This window comes from Scomber scombrus, chromosome 24 (genome assembly GCF_963691925.1).
Source record: "Scomber scombrus chromosome 24, fScoSco1.1, whole genome shotgun sequence".
Lineage (NCBI taxonomy): Eukaryota > Metazoa > Chordata > Actinopteri > Scombriformes > Scombridae > Scomber > Scomber scombrus.
In genome coordinates, this window is record NC_084993.1 from 14,569,195 (window position 1) to 14,591,154 (window position 21,960).

At 38.8% G+C, this 21,960-nt stretch overlaps 1 protein-coding gene across 1 annotated transcript; it reads left to right on the plus strand.

Annotated features, from left to right (window-relative positions):
- Window positions 1-2,543: 2,543 nt before the first annotated feature.
- Window positions 2,544-19,522, plus strand: LOC133976393 (double-stranded RNA-specific editase 1-like). The gene is made up of 9 exons (XM_062414594.1): window positions 2,544-2,571; window positions 8,283-9,217; window positions 12,173-12,287; window positions 13,607-13,775; window positions 14,538-14,692; window positions 15,328-15,496; window positions 16,639-16,820; window positions 17,998-18,176; window positions 19,346-19,522. The coding sequence occupies exons 1-9, from the start codon at window positions 2,544-2,546 to the stop codon at window positions 19,520-19,522; spliced, it is 2,109 nt and encodes a 702-aa protein (XP_062270578.1).
- The last annotated feature ends 2,438 nt before the right edge of the window (window positions 19,523-21,960 follow it).

Genomic DNA, 21,960 nt, shown 5'->3' on the forward strand with positions numbered 1-21,960 from the left:
TAGAAAATACCTTAATAATAGTTTCTGATAGTTTAAGGCATTTATGAAGCAAAATAAGCCAAACATGGCCTCATTCCAGCTTATCAGTGACAATTATGTGCTTTCTTAGTATTATGTGATAGTAGAAAACACTGAATAACTAAGATAACATAGGATGAGATAAGATAAGATATATTTCTATTGATACCCCTTGGGAGAATCAACAATAAATAAGACATATTATAAAACTAATAAAATACTTTAAACAGTAAACTGGATCTTTGTGTAAATAAATCTGTAATATATAAATGTTCAATATGCAGAAGTACCTGAGATTATATTCATGTGAAAAAAAAGTTATTGTAGGCATTTCTCCTATTTTCTATACCAATCAATCAGTTGATTAAGAAATCATGCTCTGTGGGTACATATGTTTAACTGAGACTGAAGATGAGAAACAGGGTGTGACAAAGTGGGTGTATTTATACACTGGTGATGTCAGTGGGTTGGACTAAGCATGGGGGATTTATTTTACTCAGTTAAAGGGCTGATTTCATGTCTTTGATTTATTCTTGTTTTGGCTTATGGAAATGTTGGGAATGATGGGTGGTAAACAGTGTTGACTGCCAGTTAGTTAGAGTGAGGAAACACCCCTGTAGTAATGGTTCTGCCTAATTGAGAGGAGGGCCTATTTAAGGGGAGAGATGTAGGTTTAGAGAGGTCAGAGGATGAGGGTGTAGCTGTGTGCACTTGTTCATGCCTTAGTTGAGTATCTTGAGTTAGGCCAGTTCATTTTGAGTCTTTGTATTATTTCCATTTTTGGACACGCATTCTTTTTGTTGTTATGATGGACTGAATAAATCAGTTTTTACTCATTCAAACGACAGCCTGAGTCTGCCTGCCTACCACCTTTCTTGTCACATGAGCTACACTACATCACATAGGGCACATTTCCTGCTTCAGCAGATGAAAGTAAAAACATCATTTTGCACAATAAAGCTCAAATATCTCAGTGAAGTAACAATGAGAAAATCAGAAAAACACATTTTTGAGTGGTGGGAGGCTGTAAACGATCAGGACTTGCAGCCTGATATACAAACAGCAGACACAGAATTTGAAAAACATGAATGTTAACCAGGCTTAGAGGATCTGATAAGAGATGTCATTAAGGTTGCATTGTGTGTTTTTTCATCTTGACCCATTCTGGGCACTGAAAGTCAGGATACCTCTATGTTTGCTCCTTTGATTTTCCCTTCACTCAGAAGGGTGCTGTCCATGGTGCTGAAATTGTATGCTGAAGCTTATTTGACTTCTTTGTCAGAGCTGTTGCTCTTTCCCATGTTTAGTGAGGTTATGATTTTTTTTAAATTAAAGAAAATATATGTGCACATTATTTTTTTTGATCCACTCATCAGACATGAAACAAATTCAGATACTCCTCTATATCAATGGACAGTCCAAAAACACTTATTTTTCGGTGCTTTCCATCATTTGGCAGATCATCAACAACGATTGAAAGAGAGCCACTTAATCTACTGATTATTTCCCCAATTAATCAATAAATAATCTATAATCTATAAAATACCTGAGAGCAGTTAAAAATGTCCATCAAAATTACCTAGAGCCCAAGGTGATACCATCAAATGTCAAAAGGTTATTTTTGTCCCACCAACAAACCCTAAATATGTTCAATATGCTGTGAGAAAAAGCAGCAAATTCTGACATTTGATGACCTGAAACCATCAATAGTTTGGCATTTTTGCTTGAAAAGTGACTGAAACTATGAATTGATTATCCAAATAGTGATAGCCAGTTAATGTTCAATAGTTGCAGCTTTAGCCTGAAATGTTTACTTGATCCAAAACAGCAAATAATGACATTCCTGCAATTATTGTGGTTTTAGGAGCTGTTGTATTTAATTGACATCAATTTCCTCACAATGTACAAGTCAGTGACGATGAGGAGTTCTTTAAAATAAAACGTCTCACATGGGATCTGAATCAGTTTTGGAAAGATATTTAAAGAGCTATTCCTACTGCTGGATCACTCTTCACAGTCTTAGATTTAAGCAATTGTGGCATTCCTATAGCTTCAGCCTTTTCAAGCTCATGCTCTCATATCAGAGATTGAAGAGGAAAGGTCAGTCTGATCGTCAGTGATGCATATTTAGTGATCAATTAGCTCATCCAACATAAGAAGCCACAGTGTGTCCAAAAATCCCACATAATCTTTGAGCAGCACAGCCGGACAGAGGAGTGAAACCCCACCGTCCTCCTCTCTACACAGACTCCATAATTATCTCACAATTTCCGCCGGCCTCCGTTTGTTTATTTATGTCCAGGGTTGGCACGTTGAGTGACAGCTTCCTGATTAGGCCGGAGGAAATAATGGCAGCTCAGTGTCTCTTATCGGCCTGAGAGGCGAGTACCTGTGTCTGACAGGAGTAGCTCTGGGCAGGGTGGAGGTAGAGGAGGAGGAGGAGGAGGAGGAGGAGGCTAGCTGAAGGGGGGAGAATAAGCTTTGGTGATGAGTTGTGACATATGAGTAAAGGAGGTGTAGAGGGAATGAAGCTGGAAGAACAGGAAAATATCAGTTAGATTTATTATAAGAAAAGGTTTGAAAAGAAATATTCACCAGCAACAAGCCACTTTTTATTTTTAATCACACATCTTTTTTCAACCTGCTTTGATAGCATTCACTCTTAGCAAACATCAAAAATCATAAAAGTTTCTTTCAATCTCTTATGATCAACGTGGTTAAAGAGTTTGTTTCATGTAACTTTGCTATCAAATGAATCCACATGAAAGCTTTGATAGCAGAGAAACATCCAAGCAGCGTTATCTACAGTCATTTTAGTCTTTTTATGAGCAAAGCTTTAATATACATCTCTTTGCTTAAATAATGAGTTCCTGCAGAACATGCTCATAGTTAGAAATAAAGCTGATTAAATATATTATAATCAGATATATAATACAAGATGTGTAGAGTTGAAACAAGAGATTTAAGATGAATCAATTCAATTCATCTTCTTTTTGCAGGATAATCCAAGTATCAATTCTGCTTTTCAGGCAGTCCTGTGTACATATATTAAAACAAACTGTGAAACAATTAGACAATTAAAATATATCCAACAGTAGTAACAGTCTGTACATTAGTGTACATGGACAGAAAATGAACCAGAAACAAGTTTGGGTCAATGAAACGGCCTGTTACAGACATAGGCTGAACTGAGGGGCTGTATAAAGGGTCAGTATGAGTTAAATAATTTTTAATGGTAAATCATGCAAATATATTCCAGTAGAACCCCAGATTAAAAATATGGACCTAGAAATGTGCAGAATACGTCTCCTTCCTTTGCTTTGTAAGTCAGGCCGGCAACAAGGTTGAGTCATTTTCCAAAAAAAAGTGCCAAATGGGGATTTGCTACATTTTTGTTACTTTCTATTTTATTCATGCCAACTCACACCTGGCCAGGGATAACAGATGGACACTAGTCTTTGGGATCATTCTGGCATATTTACAGAAATGTGTATTAATATGCACTGTTCCAGACAAATCACCTAATAAAATACAATTTAAAAAATCATAAATATACTCTATTGTGCCATGGCGGTTAAGTGGAGGCCAATAATCCTTATGCAGCTCTTTTATGAATAGTCCTACTTTCTCTGGTTATGTGGAAATCTCTAGTCCTAATAAGATTAATGTATCCTAAACCCACCATTTAGTAGCTACCACAGAATGTACGTTGATATTGGATCAATTAGGAGTAATATAATCATAACTATGAGGTATGAATACAATACTGATGACAGAGAAATGACTAAAGTGTACATTTCCAAATATAGTGATAGATAGTAAGTAAACTCATGCTGATCCCATGAATTAATAACCATTTTTTAAGTTGTTATTTCAATGGGCACAGAAGTGGAATTGGTTGAATGAGCTACTAAATGAATTGATACACTCTTGTCTAGCACACTTTTCTCTGTTGTTGGTAACTTTCCAATTAAGACCACCAACTTGACTGTAACTGCTTTATGCTTCTTTTTTTCCTGAACTAAATCAAATAAAACCAAAAATGCTCCAGAAAAGTTATTTTCATTTCCAAATGTTTCCAGCATGTTATTGGAACGAATAAAAAAAGCTGTTGGAATATGAGGGTTAGTCAAACGTGTCAGTCCCAAAAGACTGCTCAGGCTTCTCTGGGTGCTGTCTGCTGAATGGTAATGTTTCACCTGCCAGTTAGTGTTTGTTCTCTCTGCCAAGCCGGTTTGCAGCGAGCACATTTGCCTGCATTAGCATTTGTCTGTCTGCTGCCATGTGTTTATGTCAACAATAATAGAATTTATTTCTTCAAACCAAAGCCTTGTAGTGATTTACACAGCAAAAGCGGTTTAAAAAGAAACATGAAATATGTTGATATTGAGAGTTAGGAACTTAGTACAGAAACAATGTGTTGATAAATTAATAATTAGTCTTTTTTTAAAACTTTTTTATTGGTTTTTATTTTCATACAATGTCAGTTACAAGAATTCAAGATAATTATTTATGAAAGAACAGATCCCCTACCCTCCAGCCCCCAAACCACCCTGCACATACCAAAGCACAATGTTGAAATGAGGTCAATGAGCAAATGAATAGCAATAGGAAACATTAATGTAAATAAATAAATAAAATAAATAAATACATCTAAAACAGTTGAGACAACAGTTCAATCCAGGACAGTGTTACAGGCAGTATCTATTTACATATATTGTCATATTTACATAAAACAAAAATGGGTTCCAGGACTTTATAAATCTATTACCAGCACCATCTTTTCTAATTTAAGAAAAAATGCAAAACTTTCTAAATAACAATTAGTAATTTATTCCCTTTATCAATCAAAAATGCCAAAGATTTTCTCTGTAAATATCAGTTCAGTCTTAATATGTTGGGGTTTTGGATTGTTGGTCAGAACAACAAGACATTTGAAAATGCCAACTTAGGTTCTGAAAGACATTTTTCTCTTTTTTGTAACAATTTCTAGACTAAATTTATTAAAGAAATAATACATTTCTCATTATTCAAACAGAAGAACAAGCATTCTTTTGATAAAGGGTTATAGAATCTAAGAATTGAGCTGGGTTAGGGTTAACAGGTATTAACAGTGTCCATTCACGTTCCCTAGAGGCAATAAATATTCTGCCAAACTGAAATTCTGAAGTTCCTCTGCTTCCATTTAAAGCTACTTTGCTTTTTTGCTGTTTGGGATTATCGTGAGATTTTGGGGTTCACTTGATGTATTCTACAACAGCTGACTAGTAAGGTCTAATCACATTCATGTAAGTTCACAGCGTGGCCATTAAACCTGACCTTGCTCACTATCACCCTGCTGATATTTCATACCAAAGCAGTTTGTCACAGCAGCTCCCTCCATCGTCCCAACCTCCTCCTCATCTGCTATTATCAGTGACTACATTTACATACACTAAATATTCTGGCTTTCGCCCCTGCCTGAAAAAAACAGTATTCCTACTAAGCTGTTAACATAGCTAATGAAAATGAATATTCCTCTAATATTCCTGATACTTGCAGAGGGTTTACATGTTGTTTACATGATCTGTATATCCTGTAATAGTGGAATATTAGTGTGCGTGTAAGATTTACCCGAGGTTATTGTTCATGTATGTTTTTGAGGGAGGATTCTTCGTCGATGCTTGGATTCTTTGAGATCCACCAAACCTAACCATTTGCTTTGAACAGCTGTTTTCTTTCCGTGTCTCTTATCAAACTTGATTCAATTTGTGTTTCCTCCAGGTCGAGTCGGAGCCCGTACACCTCGAAACCAACAGAGGCTTCTCACTATTGAGGGCGGCGAAGTTGAAAGCATGAGTGAGTCCATATTTCCATTTCAAGTCTAAAAAGGTTCTTCATATCTGAGTGGTTTTGTTTTTTTACCTTTTACAGTGTATTTTTCATCCTCCAATATAATTAGACTTTTAATTACTTTTTTCTCTACCAGAGAATGACATGGGATCCAGGTCATAATCAGGTGTTATATTATCTGTGTGTACTGTATGGGAAAGGGAATATCTATCTCTTATACAGCACTGTATTCCTCTAGGACTGTCCTTGAAAATGTACCATCCAATTCCTTTTGGGCAGCTCGGGAGGCAGGATCAGAGCTTAATCCGGGGGTCAGGGTGTATCCACTATGAGATTTCAGTCCATTTTGATGGCAGATTCTAAGCTTGTCCTCTTGCTCTCAACAAAAAAAGCTCCCTAAAGCCCCCCGAGAGCCACCTCTAGATTTGGAGCGTAGGTCTATTTCAGCCTAAAACCACCTGATCCAGGATAAGCCTCGATAGGACTTTAAGGAAACGATGGATATAGCGAAGTTCTAAGTGAAGTTAACATGCAGGGAAAGCAAACAAAATCAAGCTTTTGACGCCATTCATGTGTCAGTGCTTGCTTTTTTCAAGGCTGATGGTTTATTCACAGGGAAAGGATGCTTGGCTCGATAAGTTGGCTGTTTATTTGCAAAAATGATACGATCAGGCATCAGGCTGCCATGGCATTCCATTTTCAAGAGTGAGTGGCTCTGGCTCATTGTCAGGATGGAAAGAAAGCTTGAAGACATGAGCCAGATAGCCGATTTGGCATCGTGATGTGGACCGACTCCGCTTTACCCCAACGCTAACTGATGGGGCCTCTTTACACACTTCATTATTTGTGTTCGGACAGCAGTAATCCTGTCCCTGTTTGGCGTGAGCCAAAGTGAAACCAGTCGGGAGAACATGTGGATTATGTCTGGCAGCGTATGGAAGATTGGTTGCAGGCTGATGATGAGAGTAGTGAAGGTTGTTCAAGGACTTTTTTGCTAAAATTCTAAACAACAAGTAATAGAAGAAATCAAATATAAGATGCCAGGTACACATTTAGAAGTGACAGTCGGCTGCTTATAATCATGTCGTGAATGTTGTCAAAGTCTATGTGGCGAAGTTACGAACTAAGACAGTGGCAGTCGATCATTTCTAATGGGACAAATCAACTCTAAGACACATTTAGACCCTAACCTTACAGTTGGACTCTGAGGACTATTTCTGTTTCTGCTTTAAGTGAATATCTTTGCTTGCTGAGCTGCAGCACCGGCTGCTCCAGTGGACTAACAATAACTGTATGTTCCCTCTTCCCCAGCAGACCTATAATCACCCTCCCTCTCTTGTTGCTCAGGGCATTATCTGCTATTGTGTTTTTCATGTTTGAGTTTCGCCCCCCCCCCCCTCTCGCATGCTTGTTATTTACTTTGCATAGTCGACTGTGCTGTGACTGAACGTCCAACTCAACTCTGTGCATTTGGTTCAGAACGTAGAGATTCTATATTTATATTGGCATGCATACAGCCTTATTTGTCTGACAGTTATCACACAATTCTGTCAAGTTATATTCCGTAGAGTGAAAGCACTACTGTAGTGTCTAAAATGTGGTTGATTTTTCTGGTTGGTTTCTAATTTCTGACAGCATTCATACCTAAAATTGATTGTAATGTACAGTAGCTGTTGGTTTTTCTGTCTGAAGTAGCAATATGTAACCAATCACATGCTAAGAGTTCATGTAACTTCTCTGGTATTTTCCTTCAGGCTCAATTGAAATGCAGAATTATTTTTGGGAAAAGTTGACACCCTTGTTTGCAGCCCCCCCATCTTCCCCCACATCCCCTCTAAACCTGCATTTTATAGGATTCTTTTCTGTCCTGAGCACCGAAAGGAGTAACCTATCGAGCTTTTGCTGGAGGATGTTATAAATGGAAATTTACATTAAGTTCCATCGGCTTTGTTAACAGGGCCTGGTGATATGTGTTCCCAAGACACAGAAGATCTTCCTGAGAGAGATATTTAAGAAAGAATACATTTAGAAAAAAAAGCAGTTTTGGATATTGGATATTTGGAGGATGACACTGCAACAAATATCGTGTATATTAAAACTTAGTGACTTAGTTACTTTGGTAAAGGAAGTATGAAATGTTGAACTTAACTCTAAATATTCTCCTAGTGTTGTATGTACCTTACCTATTAGCTTTTCTTGTGTGTTAGCTAATGTTATGGTTGTCATAAGTTAATGTTAATCTGTTCAGAATACATCTGTACCAACATAATTTGCTGTCACTGTTTTTTTTATTCTAATATCAACATAAAAAGTATTGATAGGAACACACATCACTTGTTCAGTTGCAAAGAGAGGTAAAGGAATCTCTAAATTTTACATTTACAAGATCCTGCAACGAAGGCATTGTAAGTTACTCTTTCTGGGCACCGCAGGTTCATGCAGCACAGATGTTAAGGAAAATCGGAACTTGGACAACCTCTTCTCCAAAGAGGGGGTTGCAGCTGAGTCTGCTCAGCTCCTCAATGGGAGTGCTGGGGGTGGGAGAAAACGTCCCTTAGAGGAGGGCAATAATGGGCATGCACATTCCAAGTACAGGCCCAAGAAGCGTAAGAAAGTCCCTGGGCCCATTCTGCCTAAGAATGCCCTTATGCAGCTGAATGAGATCAAGCCAGGGCTGCAGTACAAACTGCTCTCTCAGACCGGGCCTGTCCACGCGCCTGTCTTCGTGATGACTGTGGAGGTCAACGGGCAGCTCTTCGAGGGTTCAGGTCCTACCAAGAAGAAGGCCAAGCTGAATGCAGCGGAGAAGGCCCTGCGCTCTTTCGTCCAGTTCCCCAATGCATCTGAAGCCCACATGGCCATGGGGCGGACTCTGTCTGTCCACACAGACTTCACCTCAGACCAGGCTGACTTTCCGGACATGCTCTTTAACGCCTTCGAGACATCCGCCCCAGTAGACGACCCGTTTTACCTCGCTTCCAACAGTAACGGTTCCTTCAGCTCATTAGGAATAGAGTACCCATTGCTACCTTCCCCCGTCCCCAACCTGGTCCAGGCCCCTTTACCTCCAGCCCCCTCCACCTTCATCTCCCCGACAAGCGGCAAGAATCCTGTCATGATCCTCAACGAGCTGCGACCGGGTCTCAAGTATGACTTTGTGTCAGAGAGCGGGGAGAGCCACGCCAAGAACTTTGTCATGTCCGTGAAGGTAGACGCTCAGAACTTCCAGGGTTCTGGGCGGAATAAGAAGCTGGCCAAGGCTCGGGCCGCCCAGGCTGCTCTGTCTGCTCTGTTTAACATGCAGCTGGATCAGGCACCATCACGACAGCCAATACCTAGAGAGGGACTGCAGCTTCACCTGCCACAGGTAAGCATGACTACTGAAACATTTCATTATTTTGTTGATTACTGTGTCGTATGCTAAATGTAAGGATGCAGTTAATGGAAGCACTGCAGAAGGATTACTGAAGGCTTTCAGTTGTCATATGGCTGCTTACAATGCCTCTGTTTTGCATCTCCTGGGTGCTATAAGCAAATATACAGTACCAAGCTTATTATGTTTGTGTCAGTCATTAAAAAAATAACAGGGCTCATGAGGAAGTAAACCTTTTATACGTTTCCCAGAGAACTCTTTAAGTTCTGTTCCTGTTTTCCAAAGCATATAATGACTAATTGGGGCTTATGAATGTTACTACTGTGAAACAAACACACAACTTTACAAAAGCAAAGAGAAAAAAAAGGTGAAGGATTGACGCCAAGGAAGTGGTTTTGTTGTTTGCTTCAAGTTGCCAACTTTGTCACTCAACCAGATGTTTGGTGATTAACCAAAAAAGATAAATAACTGATATTGTATGAACTGTATTGGTTGCATCATTATACAATACTGATGAATTATATTGCTTTCCTTGTAAAAACACAAGAAATACTATGATGGTTTTACTGGCCTTCCACTGGCTGACTTGGGTTCAGGAGACATAGAAGTAGAAATCAGACATAAAGTATGTTTCCATTCAAATTGTCCACAAATATAGTTGAATTTATAAGAAGGAACAGCACAGGAAAATACAGATTGTTTCTCTTCAGGGCCCATAAAGTTCTGAAAGATATGTTAATTGAAGGATTTAAATATATTGATCATGTGCCCAGGTTTTTATGGCAATTCATTAGCATCCATCTAAACATACTGTCTGCATCCAGTTAAAAAATTATCCGTGTGTGTGTTGCACTTAAATCTGCAAAGTCATTCCATCAGCTCAGTGTATTATAATAATATATATAATAAAATATGAAGTAGATGATTCATGCTGTGGACAATCCAGCGTTATTATTCAAGAGCAGCACTTCATTTGTTAATAGTATGATATTCTGAGGTGACATAAAAATCAGCTGATTTCTCTCCATTTTTTCATTGTCATTTATTTTGACTCAAGACCATGATCACATGGTACGGAGCACAAACAGAACATACATTAATAAAACAATAGAAAAAGTGTTACTTAATTATCTAATATACAAATAATATTACATAACTATTTATGTAAACTGTGGGTCATATTAGGATGAGTCCAGCTAAAATGAATGTGTATAGGATGTGTTTTTACAGCTCTACAATGTAAAATATGGGTCAAATTTGACCCTGAACAATATGTAAGGGTTAAATATAGATGGAAGGTTTAATATGATATGTGTCTCCCATGACATGCTACAGATCCGCTGGTTTCTATCAAGTCCTTTCTATCTTCCAGTGTGTATATCACCCCCTAAAGTTACAAATAGCTTTTCTGTACAATAGAGACTTTTCCAGTTTAAGCTCTTGTTTAAATGCTACACTCACTTTGCCATTTCTGCATGAACTGATCTGAACTGATCAGCCTCTATTTAACATTGTTTCAACCAGTTGATGTTGTTACACTTCTGTGAGCCAGCGGTCAGACAGTATCTGCTTGACCTGCAAGACCTATTCTGATGCAAATGCACCTGAATCATGCAGGTTGAGCAACCACAGATGTGTTTAGAAAGCATCAATAGTAGCAATAATGATGTAAATGTATTTTATGTAAAGTGAAAATAACAAGAACTTTAAGGTACTGTGGGGTTTATTGTATAACCATTAGAGCCATCAGTCTTCACTGCTACATCATAAAAAGAAATCCTCATAACTACTATCTTATTAAAACTATTAACTATTCATTTCACTAAAACACATGGCAATAGATACGGAGATAATTTGACCCAAAACAGCTTCAATGGACAAACATTTGTAACACCTATACAAAAGTATAACATTTAAAATATTTTCATTTTTGTACATTTTGGGGAAAAGCTGCAAAAGTGTTTTTACAACTGTCACATGTCAAAACGGGTCAAATTTGACCCAAAGAGTATGTAATGTATGGGTTAATAATGAAGTATAATTTATAGATTTATAATTCTGTTATGCTATGTAAAAAAATACAATCGGAAAAAATGACTAGAGCTGTAAAATAAATGCAGTAAAGTAAAAAGTACAATATTTCCCTCTTAAATGAAGTGGAGTGGAAGTATAAAGTAGCATCACATGGAAATACTCAAGTAAAATACAAGTAACTCAAACTGTACCTAAGTATAGTACTTAAGTAAATGTACAAAATCATGTGTAATTTCAGCTTGCTGGTGCTCAGAGCTTTCAGCTGCTTCTTATAAGGATTTATCACTGTGAGATCAGAAAGGAGACTTTGGTATCATATCAGAAAAAGTATCAAGATTCCAAATGAAGTCCTGATTGTCTTCAAGAGACAAAAAAACAAAAACGGAGCCGTAACTAAACGACACGATAAACGCATTAATGTCGTCAAATATGGAGAAAATCTCTGTGTGAAAGAGGCAGCGTCTTGTTTGATAGCGTGCTACGAACACCTTGTCAGATCCGGTCTACGGATGTCATCGCTCGTGACCGACCTGACAAAGTCTGATTGAAGATATGGAGGAGTTCAATACACCGACAATCTATTTACACATAAACTAATCCCTGCCTCTAATCCCCGCATGGCGATAACAAAGCTGCTATCTTAATTACCATCACCCTTCTGAGTGCTATTCAAACACTGCTGTTCATTATCCCACACTTTCCAAGTCAGCCTGCTTTAGTTACAGAGCCGTCAGTAAGCAGAGGATTTGACTGTTTTAAGCTGCTAAGATCCCTGCCTGTCATTCACACCAGTGCAGCGCTGCCTAATTGAAATATTCATTAATAGTTTCAGCAGCATTAAGTATTGTTTGTTTCATGTGAATCCACTATTTTTGCTTCGTGTGTAATTCATATTCACATTTTTTGCCATCTCAGGTTCTGGCGGACGCCGTGTCTCGTCTGGTCGTCGACAAATTCAGCGAACTGACGGACAACTTCACATCTCCGCACGCTCGAAGGAAAGTCTTGGCGGGTGTCGTCATGACAACAGGTATTACTTCTTCTTTTTTTTTTTTTCTTTTTTTTTTTTTTTTTGTCCTTCTTACTCCCGACAGACCTCGAGTCAAACAGTTGCGGTAGAATATATTCAAACCCTTACCCCAAGAAGCATTTAGAGGCTCTAAGTGTGTCACTGAATGCAGAAAATGTCAAGGGGATTGGATGCTGGAACACTGCAGCTGTGCATTTACATAGAGTCAAGTGATTAAAAAGATGTTTGCTGTGAATGTTTTCCACAAAATATTTCCATACCCTTTGAATATTCCATCAGCGGGGACCTGATTCAGCTGCATTATCATATTCTTTGTATTTTTATGTAACATATTCAAACTATAACCCAGCTATGACCCCCACCGCTATTCTTTCATTCTGTGAATTTTAAACCTCAGGGTTTATAGTCACATTAAGTCACAACAGAAAGATGCTCCAAAAGTTCACATTTTCCTCATCCAAAAAAAGTTAGAGCTTCTTTCTGAAAAGCTAAAACGTGATACTGTGCTGCATTGCTGTGTAGCTCCAGCTCTCACTAGAAAAAGTGCTGCATACATCAGCAGTGCCACATAGCGCTGAGTCATTTGTGTCAGATAAGATAAGATAAGATGCTTTTATTGTCACTGTATTCATAATACAGTGCTAGTGCCCATCACAGTGGTATTTAAACATACTACTACTGTACATACATGTTCAGCATCACACACAATCAATCACGACTCATCATAAAACTATACCACATGGCCACAGCTGGATTGTGGCTGTATGGTTTTTTTTTTAGGTTATATGGGAATATGCATCACTAAATGACACATCAACTGGAGTTATAAGGCTGTTTATTTCCTCATATTTTGATCCTGTGTCAAAATCTAGCTCAGGTGGGCTCTGGAAGGGAAATAAAAAAGCTTTCACACTCTAAAAGATGTCTCAGAAATCTCTCTTTTTTTACATGGCTGAGCACTGAGACAGATCTTTTGCTCTTCTTGAGGTTTCTTCCATTTTTTAGGCAGTTTTTCCTCATTCAAATCCAGTGTTGAAGGATAAAGGATGTTGTAAACCACTGAGGCAAATTTGTGATTTTGGGCTAAACAAATAAAAATGGACTTAGTTGGACAACTCAACAAAAACTAAGTCGCCCATTTGACTCAATTCATGAACAAGATAAGAGGTAAAAAGAGAAATATCACCTCATTTTATCAGTTAATGGACCAATAACGATGGAACCAAAATACATAACAGTGAGAAACCCATAAATAAATCCATCAATCCGCAAGCAATGTTTGAACTGAGCTGATGATGATGTCGTGTTTCTGTGTTCAGGTACAGATGTGAAGGAGGCTCAGGTCATCTGTGTGTCCACTGGGACCAAATGCATCAACGGTGAATACATGAGTGACAGAGGTCTGGCCCTCAATGACTGCCACGCTGAGATTGTGGCTCGTCGGTCGCTCATCAGGTACCTGTACTCCCAGCTGGAGCATTTCCTCAGGTGAGTCATCGTGTCATCTGCCTTAAACATGGATACTGTCTCTTAAGAGCTGGAGAGCAGTATACAATATACTGGTAAAACAAAATATGAGAGCATCAAAAATGGAATATATGAGCATATTAATATGTTCCAATATACACCCGATTAAAGCTTGGTAAATTTGAGATAAGCAAATATGCAAATACAATAAAAAAGAGTTGAAATACACAATGGGTTAATGGCACTGAGTCCATAGCTGTATCCAACACCACAAAGTTACTTTTTCAAAAAGTGTCAATCAATATTTCTGTTATAGTCAATAAGTCAGTTTCTGTCCCTGTCAGTGGTGTAAAATGTATATGTATAGTTTCATTTTTTATAGAATTATTAAAAATGTCCTAAAACAGCTGCTCACTGTAGTTTTTAACAAATGTTACAAAACCGGAGGAAATAGTGTATTTGTTGGGGACTATTTTCAGCGGTGGAAGAATCCACATTAGGTTCTCTAGTGAGTTTTTCTGACAGCAGGACAGTGTGTGTGGGATTCAGTTAAGATAAACTACAGTGTGTGTGTTCGTAGTAATGAAGCAACATGTCACCCAGAGCAACAGTGTGACTCATTGATGTGTTTTTAATAGTTTTTGGCGACAATGGAGCTCTATGACACAGAGGAAGAAGATGTATATTTCATTGGATTTGCTGACAATAATAAAAGTATAGACAGTTACTAGACAGAGTTGCTCTCAGTTAATAATAAATGTCACACTTTTTATTTCCCTCCAGTAACATCGAGGAGGAGCACCACACATCCATCTTCACCAGGTGTGACAACAGGCAGGGCTTCAGGCTGAAGGAAAACGTCCAGTTCCACCTGTACATCAGCACTTCCCCCTGTGGAGACGCTCGCATCTTCTCACCTCATGAAGCTGGAATGGAGGGTGAGCGCATCGAGAGAGAAATAACAGGCTGTGCATGATCTGTGTGGCTCTGATTAACACTTGTTAACCCTCCTGTTGTCCTCGAGTCAAGGAAGGAAGGAAGGAAGGAAGGAAAGAAGGAAAGGAGGGAGGAAGGAAGGGAGGAAAGGAGGAAGGAAAGAGAGGGAAGGTAAGAGGGAGGGACGAAATAAGGAAGGAGGGAGGGAGGGAGGGAGAAAGGAAAAGAGGAAGGGAGGAAGGAAAGAAGGACAGAGGAAAGAAGGAAGGAGGGAGGGAGGGAGGGAGAAAGGAAAAGAGGAAGGGAGGAATGAAAGGAAGGAAAGAAGGACAGAGGAAAGACGGAAGGGGGGAAGGTAGGGGGCAGGAAAGAAAGAGAGTAGTAGGGAGGGAGGAAAGGAGGAAGGAAAGGAAAGAAGGAAGGAATGAAGGAGCGAAGAAAAGGGGATGGAGGAAGGAAAGAAGGAGGGGAGGAAAGAGAGAGGAAGGAAAGAAAGAGAGTAGGAGGGAGGAAGGAAGGACAGACGGAAGGAAGTTAGGGAGGAAAGAAGAAACAGTCAAAACAGACGGGGTCAATTTGACCCGTGAGGACGACAGTAAGGTAAAATGTTTGTGTACTTGTGTGTTGTGTGTATCAGACCAGGGGGACAGACATCCTAACAGAAAGGCCCGCGGGCAGCTCCGAACTAAAATCGAGTCTGGTGAAGGAACCATCCCAGTGCGCTCCAGTAACACCATTCAGACGTGGGACGGGGTGCTTCAGGGCGAGAGGCTGCTCACCATGTCCTGCAGCGACAAAATCGCCAGGTTTGTATTATTTCTATGACCTCATAATTCTCTGACTTTTCATTGGTTTAAGCTCTTAGATGTTAACACTGACTGAACATGCACACATTGTATTGTAACCAAACACAGACGCATGATGAGGATTTAAACAGATACTAGCTGACCTGTCACCACACAAACTACAATAATCAGCTGGACTCATAGCTAATAGCTTTATCTCTGATGTCCACTGAGGATAAATCTGCTTGGAAATCATTAAAAAGACACTCATTATAATGTCAGAGCTGCCTCATTAATAGATTCAGTAATCCAGGTGATTGATAACTCCTGTTCCAATACTGATTATAGATTTATAGCAGTGTCTGGTCATCACACAATGTTACTGATAGAAACAAGAGAGATTAATGATCAGGTTTAGTATCTGTTCATTGCTGAAATAACAAAATAGAGGAGCAAGGAGCTATAAAAACACCTAAACTTATAGAATATATACAATATATACCAAAACATGTATGTATCAAACTTGAATTAAAAAGAGTCAAATATATAACTTATATAACTTTAAATTAAACAAAATAAAATCGACACATATTGGACAACATATACGCCAATACCGATATATAAAGAGAGAAATATAAAAGACATCATGTCTGTAAATAAAAGCTTACAGTAGGAGCACATACAGTATGAGTAAGTGCATTGACATTACCATTAATCTACTCTACTTCCCTCTTTCACAGTATTGAAAGGAGTTCCACTTGAGCTGTTGATGGGTGTTTTTCAGCAGAGCAGCTGGAGTCCACGGAGTGATGATTATGTGCATGTATAAAGAGGCTGAATTATCTCGGTGTCACGTCGCAATCACTCCAGTTCTGCCTGTGTTGTCAGCTGCACTCCTCAGGTGTCATTAGGCCACTGGAGCTTTGATTAGGCTTCTTGATGAATCGCCAGGAAGCTGCTAACAGCTCAGGACTCCTCTGAGCTGGAGTCACATGTGTGTATTTAGGAGAATGAGTCGGAACAATAATGATGATTTTTGCAGGGTTTGTGTTTTGAAGGTTTGCTGGGGCTCCCTCAGGTTTGACCTCCTTTATCTTGTTGTCCTGGTGATGATCTAATAAATATATATGCTGCCTGATGGTTTTTTGCTCCGTCCCCTGCAGATGGAACGTTGTTGGATTTCAAGGCTCTCTGATGAGCTACTTCACTGAGCCCATCTACTTCTCCAGCATCATCCTGGGCAGCCTGTACCATGCCGACCACCTCTCCAGAGCCATGTACCAGAGGATTACTGAGATCGAGGACCTGCCACAGTCTTTCAGCTTGAACAAACCACTGCTCAGCGGTGAGAATCGACGCCCTGCACTCCTGACAGTACCCATGTAACATTTTGAAGAGCAAAAAGCAGGAATCTCACAGGTCATGAATTTAATGGAGTGTTAGGCAAGCTGGGGAAAGTGTATTTCAGGCTAAGAAAGCTTGTAGGAAAGTACATTTTCCATTTCGTCTCATTAATAAACCAAGAGAGAAAAATGATGAAAAAATTCTATATTCAATTTTGTTTTAATTTTTTAAAGGGACATATTCTGCACATTTCTCAGGTGTATATTTTTAATCTGGGGCTTTACTGAAATATCTTTGCACGATTTCCTGTTAAAAAAAGAACTGTTATCTTATTTTATACTGTTATCTTGTACCTCAGTTCAGCCTCTGTCTGAAATAGGCGTTTTAGCCCCTGTCTCTTTAAGGACCACATCCTGATGAGCCTGCTCTGTTCTAATTGGTCAGCTTCTGGAAGCTGCATCATGGCCAACTTTTGAACGCTACGTCAACAAACCATGTTTAAATAATCATTCTTTACTCAAAATGTCAGCAAGATAGAAATAAAGGTACAAACAAAGCCTTAAAAAGCAGGTGAAGCCCTGCATTTTGACTTGCAGGCAGCATTTCATACATGAACCTCAAGTTTTGGAACTTTGACCATGTTTAGCATATATATCCAGCATCATGCCAGTATATTAATAACCCCAAACCACAAAAAGCATAATATTATGTTCCCTTTTAATATACTTTATCAATTGGATGTTTAATATACATAACAGATTGGATAACATAATTAACCGCATCTCACTGTCAACTAGGTTATTTTTCTAAAAGTCTGTTAGGGGAGCTTTGAGTTGGGATGATGTCAGTAGAGTCAGTCACAGATGTGTTCAAATGTAATCACCAGAGCTGATCTGAGTTGCTTCTTTCAACAACAACTAAACACTGCTGTTCTGATTGCAAATGATCCTACTGCATCCTCCCTTCTTCTCCAGTTTGGACTCCTGAGTTGAACTTGCCAAATTCCATCTCTCTAGTGCACAAGTCCAAATTTGGTGTACTGTATGTTTCAAGACAGACAGCGTGATGATCCTTTGAAATCTTTTGGAATATATGAATCATTCAAACTCAACATTTTTTCTACATGTGCATATCAGGTAGAAGCAAGTCAAACTCTGACATGTGTCTGTGATCTGTAGGAATAAGTAACGCTGAAGCTCGTCAGCCAGGGAAAGCACCCAACTTCAGTGTGAACTGGACAGTGGGGGATCAAGGCCTGGAGGTGATCAATGCCACCACAGGGAAAGATGATCTGGGTCGACCGTCCAGGCTCTGCAAACATGCTCTGTACAGCCGCTGGATACGCCTGCACTGCAAGGTAACAGACTGCTGACACTCAGCACACTCTACTGATGATACTGCATTGTACTGTAATATACTGTACTGTACTGTAATATACTGTACTGTACTGTAATATACTGTACTGTACTGTAATATAATGTGCTATACTTTAATATACTGTCCTGTACTTTAACATACTGCACTGTACTTTAACATACTGCACTGTACTGTAATATACTGCTGTACTCTAATATACTGCACTGTACTTTAATATACTGTACTGTGACATACTGCACTGTACTGTAATATACTGTACTGTACTGTAATATACTGTACTGTACTGTAATATAATGTGCTATACTTTTATATACTGTCCTGTACTTTAACATACTGCACTGTACTTTAATATACTGTACTGTGACATACTGCACTGTACTGTAATATACTGTACTGTAATGTAGGAAGAGCATTAGAGGGTAGAGGATACTCATTGGCGACAAGTAACTATGTACTTTTACTTATGTACGTAGTGACTTGTGAACAATTTTGAGAATCTTGTACTTACCACCTACCTACTACCTGAGTTTTTCTATTGTTTGTTACTTTTGCTGATACGTGGTTACATATCATGACAGATTTCCACCACCTTCTATCGATTTAATAGAAAATTAGTGTGAAACCATCAGCAGAATAGTCTTATTAGCATCAAAACAATGCTGCATACAGCCACTAATGTTAAAAAGGTAAACTTTAATCAGACAGTAACTAACTTTTATTTTAAGGGTTAATGGTATTATGTGCTTTAAGAACTGTGGAATAGGCAATAAACACCTACTGTATACAAAACTATATAAATATCTAAAAATCAGTGTAAAACCTCTTACACTGTCGGTATAAAATATATATGCTGCTGCTGCTGTTAATGGCCCTATATTCCCCTTAGAGGTCATATCATTTACGTGAGTAGTAAATATGAGTTTATACATTACTCTCATTAAAATCCATTAAATTAATCCCTGTAGGATTAAGAGCGACTTAAAGAAATTACTGATTTTGCAAGTCTAAGTTTTTCAGGCTGGTGAGTCCATAGTCAAGGTGATACAAAAAGGAAGTTTTGGTGAAAAAGGAATTATTAGTCAAAGATATGCACCCTACTTTGCTGTCTGTCTTGTGACTGACCCTTCCCTCTCTCTCCATGTCCTGCAGCTGTCCTGCACCCTGAGGATCAGAACAGTGAGGCCCAGCAGCTACCACGACGCCAAGCAGGAGGCGTTGGATTATCACTCTGCCAAGCAGTCGCTCTTCAGAGCCTTCCACAAAGCTGGACTGGGTGCCTGGGTGAAGAAACCTATAGAGCAGGACCAGTTTGCACTCACCACCTGAGTTAGTGTTTGACACGTCCAACTGCTGGCTTTACTTTGTGAAACAGATTCACTGGTGGAATTTTATATTTCCTTCAGAATTGTCATGGAGTTGGATTTGGGACTGGACTGTGTGTTACTGGGAAGAAAGAGGCACCAAATCCAGATGTCAGAATCCATGGATTTTACATTCCACCTTGATTTTTATAGTTTCATGCTATCCCTCTCAGCCAGCAGTACACATTTGGAAAAAAAAGATTATTATTCAGTCAGTTATGCAACTTTATACACAGGACAAATGTAACAAAGAAGACTTTGGGAATGGAAACTTGTAGTTAAAATGGCACTTGTTTTTATAAGAATAGTGATATACTCATTTTGCATGTATGATTATACCAAATTCGTAGGAAGTCTGCAGTACAAGGTTTGTTAATATGTTCAGTATTGTGATCTCAAATTATCAGTGTTGTGATAGCTTGAGAATGTCCCCCTGCAGTTTATAACACAGTGTTTTATCTGGTCTGCTGCAGGTTTTCCTGCAAAGTTGAGGTCACCAGGATATAGTCTTTATTTTAAGCTGAGAATACGCACACTCAGATGTCTACAGTGACTTTTAGAGAGAAGGCTTCCCAGCTCCACCCTCCAGTTTGCTCTATTGTATTTTTTGTATGTGGTATGAGCAAAATTTAATGGACCCCACCAAATTAGGTATGGGGATTCCAGTCTTGCTAAGTATGGTGGACTTGCCTGCGCTGTTCTTGTTCAAAATTGCTTATATACTGTAAATGTATCAGTCCAGACTGTAAAATATTGAGTGTCTGTGGCATCACATACAGCTTTATGGAGGGAAATCTTAAAGCTATGCTGCCAGACAATTGAAATTTGGTCAAAGGCTGGGTGGAGCTGATGAGAAGCGCATGTGATAACCACCACGGCTGACTGTGATAGGCTTACACACCTGTCAATCAGTGAAATACAACCAAAACTGTTTTGTTAAAGCAAAAACGTTTCTCGATCTGCATTCTTGTGAAACACCATGAAGTGTTCTTACTTTGTTCATTTTATCCAGGATGCTTCAGGAGTTGGGGTATCCCAGCAAAGTATCCCAGCATGCATTTCATATCAACCAGCAGATATGGCAGAGAACAGCCAAACTCACAACTGTTGTGATACCAAATTTAATTTCAAGTGGGTGTTTGGTGGAAGATATTGACCATTAAGACTTCACATACATGTTTGAATACAATGCCTATGTGAAGACCAGCTGAGCAAAACCAGCCAGTCAAAATCCATTGTCATCCCTGAGAACTGTCAGATCTCAGAAGCTTTTTGGTCATTTGTCACTGGCTCTGATGTCTCCAAAGCATTTTAAACAAAGAATATACTTAGTTTTGGAAGATACACTTTAATCTCAAAGATATATTTTCTGCCAAATTGGTTTGGCTGAAGGTAAAGTTAAGTTTAATATTTCATATTGTATAGTTAACATTGAATATATATACATGAAAATCTGCTTTTATATACCTATGGTGTACAGTGTCACAAACGTTAATGCTCTGGTGTACAGCTGTGTTTAAGTGTTGATGTCGGCAAGAACCCTGTTGTCCTGATTTTAAAGGCACAGTATGTAATTTCTGCCACTAGGCAGTCAAAATGATAACAAAATTCTGAGTTTAAAGACGTTGTGAAGTAGCATGGGATCATGGGAGTAGTTGCTTTCATTGTTAAACAACCACTCTTACATAGCAATCAGCTTTTCATGGTTAGGATTACTTAAGTGTTTGTGGTTCATGAGGTTTTTACCGGGTACCAAATTATGCTCCTGTTCTCTCCTGTTACCTTGATTACAATTATGGATTTCTGTAGGTTTAAGTTCAAATTCCCAAAAATGAGAGCAGACTTGGTGCACTCTGTATTGGCAAAGACCTGATGTATCTGTTGCCACAAGTGGCAATTACAGATAATGCGAAAAAGCTAAAATGTAGCTCTGATTAGCTAAAATTAGCCACCATAAGCTTTCTATTCAAATCAAAAGGAGTTAGCTGGCAAAACCCTGGGTGTGTTTGAATTAACCAATGTCTTATCGTATTGCTTAGAATTCCTCTTTTCATTTGTAAGAGGAAGAATGTATTATTTGTTCTCTCAAAAGTTACAAAGACTCACTTTAAAGTGCTAACAATGATTCTCAGTGAAGAGAAGTTAGCAACTGAGAGCTAAACAAAAGACTGTAATAGCTACATTTAACTACACCTTTGAGGCAGGTAAAAGTGGAAATTCAGAAGTTTCGTAGCCCCTGACTATGCAGTTTGTTTTCTTTTTCTATGCTAAGCTAAGTTAGCGCCAGATGGTTCATAACAGCATGTTACAGTGCAGTTTTTGACAGTTTTCAGTCTGTTTGAACTATTTATCACAGCTGAGTGACTATTTATTAGGTTAAAAGCTCAGCAAACACTTATCTAC

What these genes read in the sequence shown, in the direction of transcription:
- LOC133976393 (XM_062414594.1), top strand. Translation starts at nt 2,544, where the DNA reads ATGAAGCTGGAAGAACAGGAAAATATCA. An exon ending in CAGCTGGAGCATTTCCTCAG is followed by an intron (nt 13,776 to 14,537) that starts GTGAGTCATCGT and finishes ATTTCCCTCCAG; the next exon opens with TAACATCGAGGAGGAGCACC. An exon ending in GGATACGCCTGCACTGCAAG is followed by an intron (nt 18,177 to 19,345) that starts GTAACAGACTGC and finishes CATGTCCTGCAG; the next exon opens with CTGTCCTGCACCCTGAGGAT.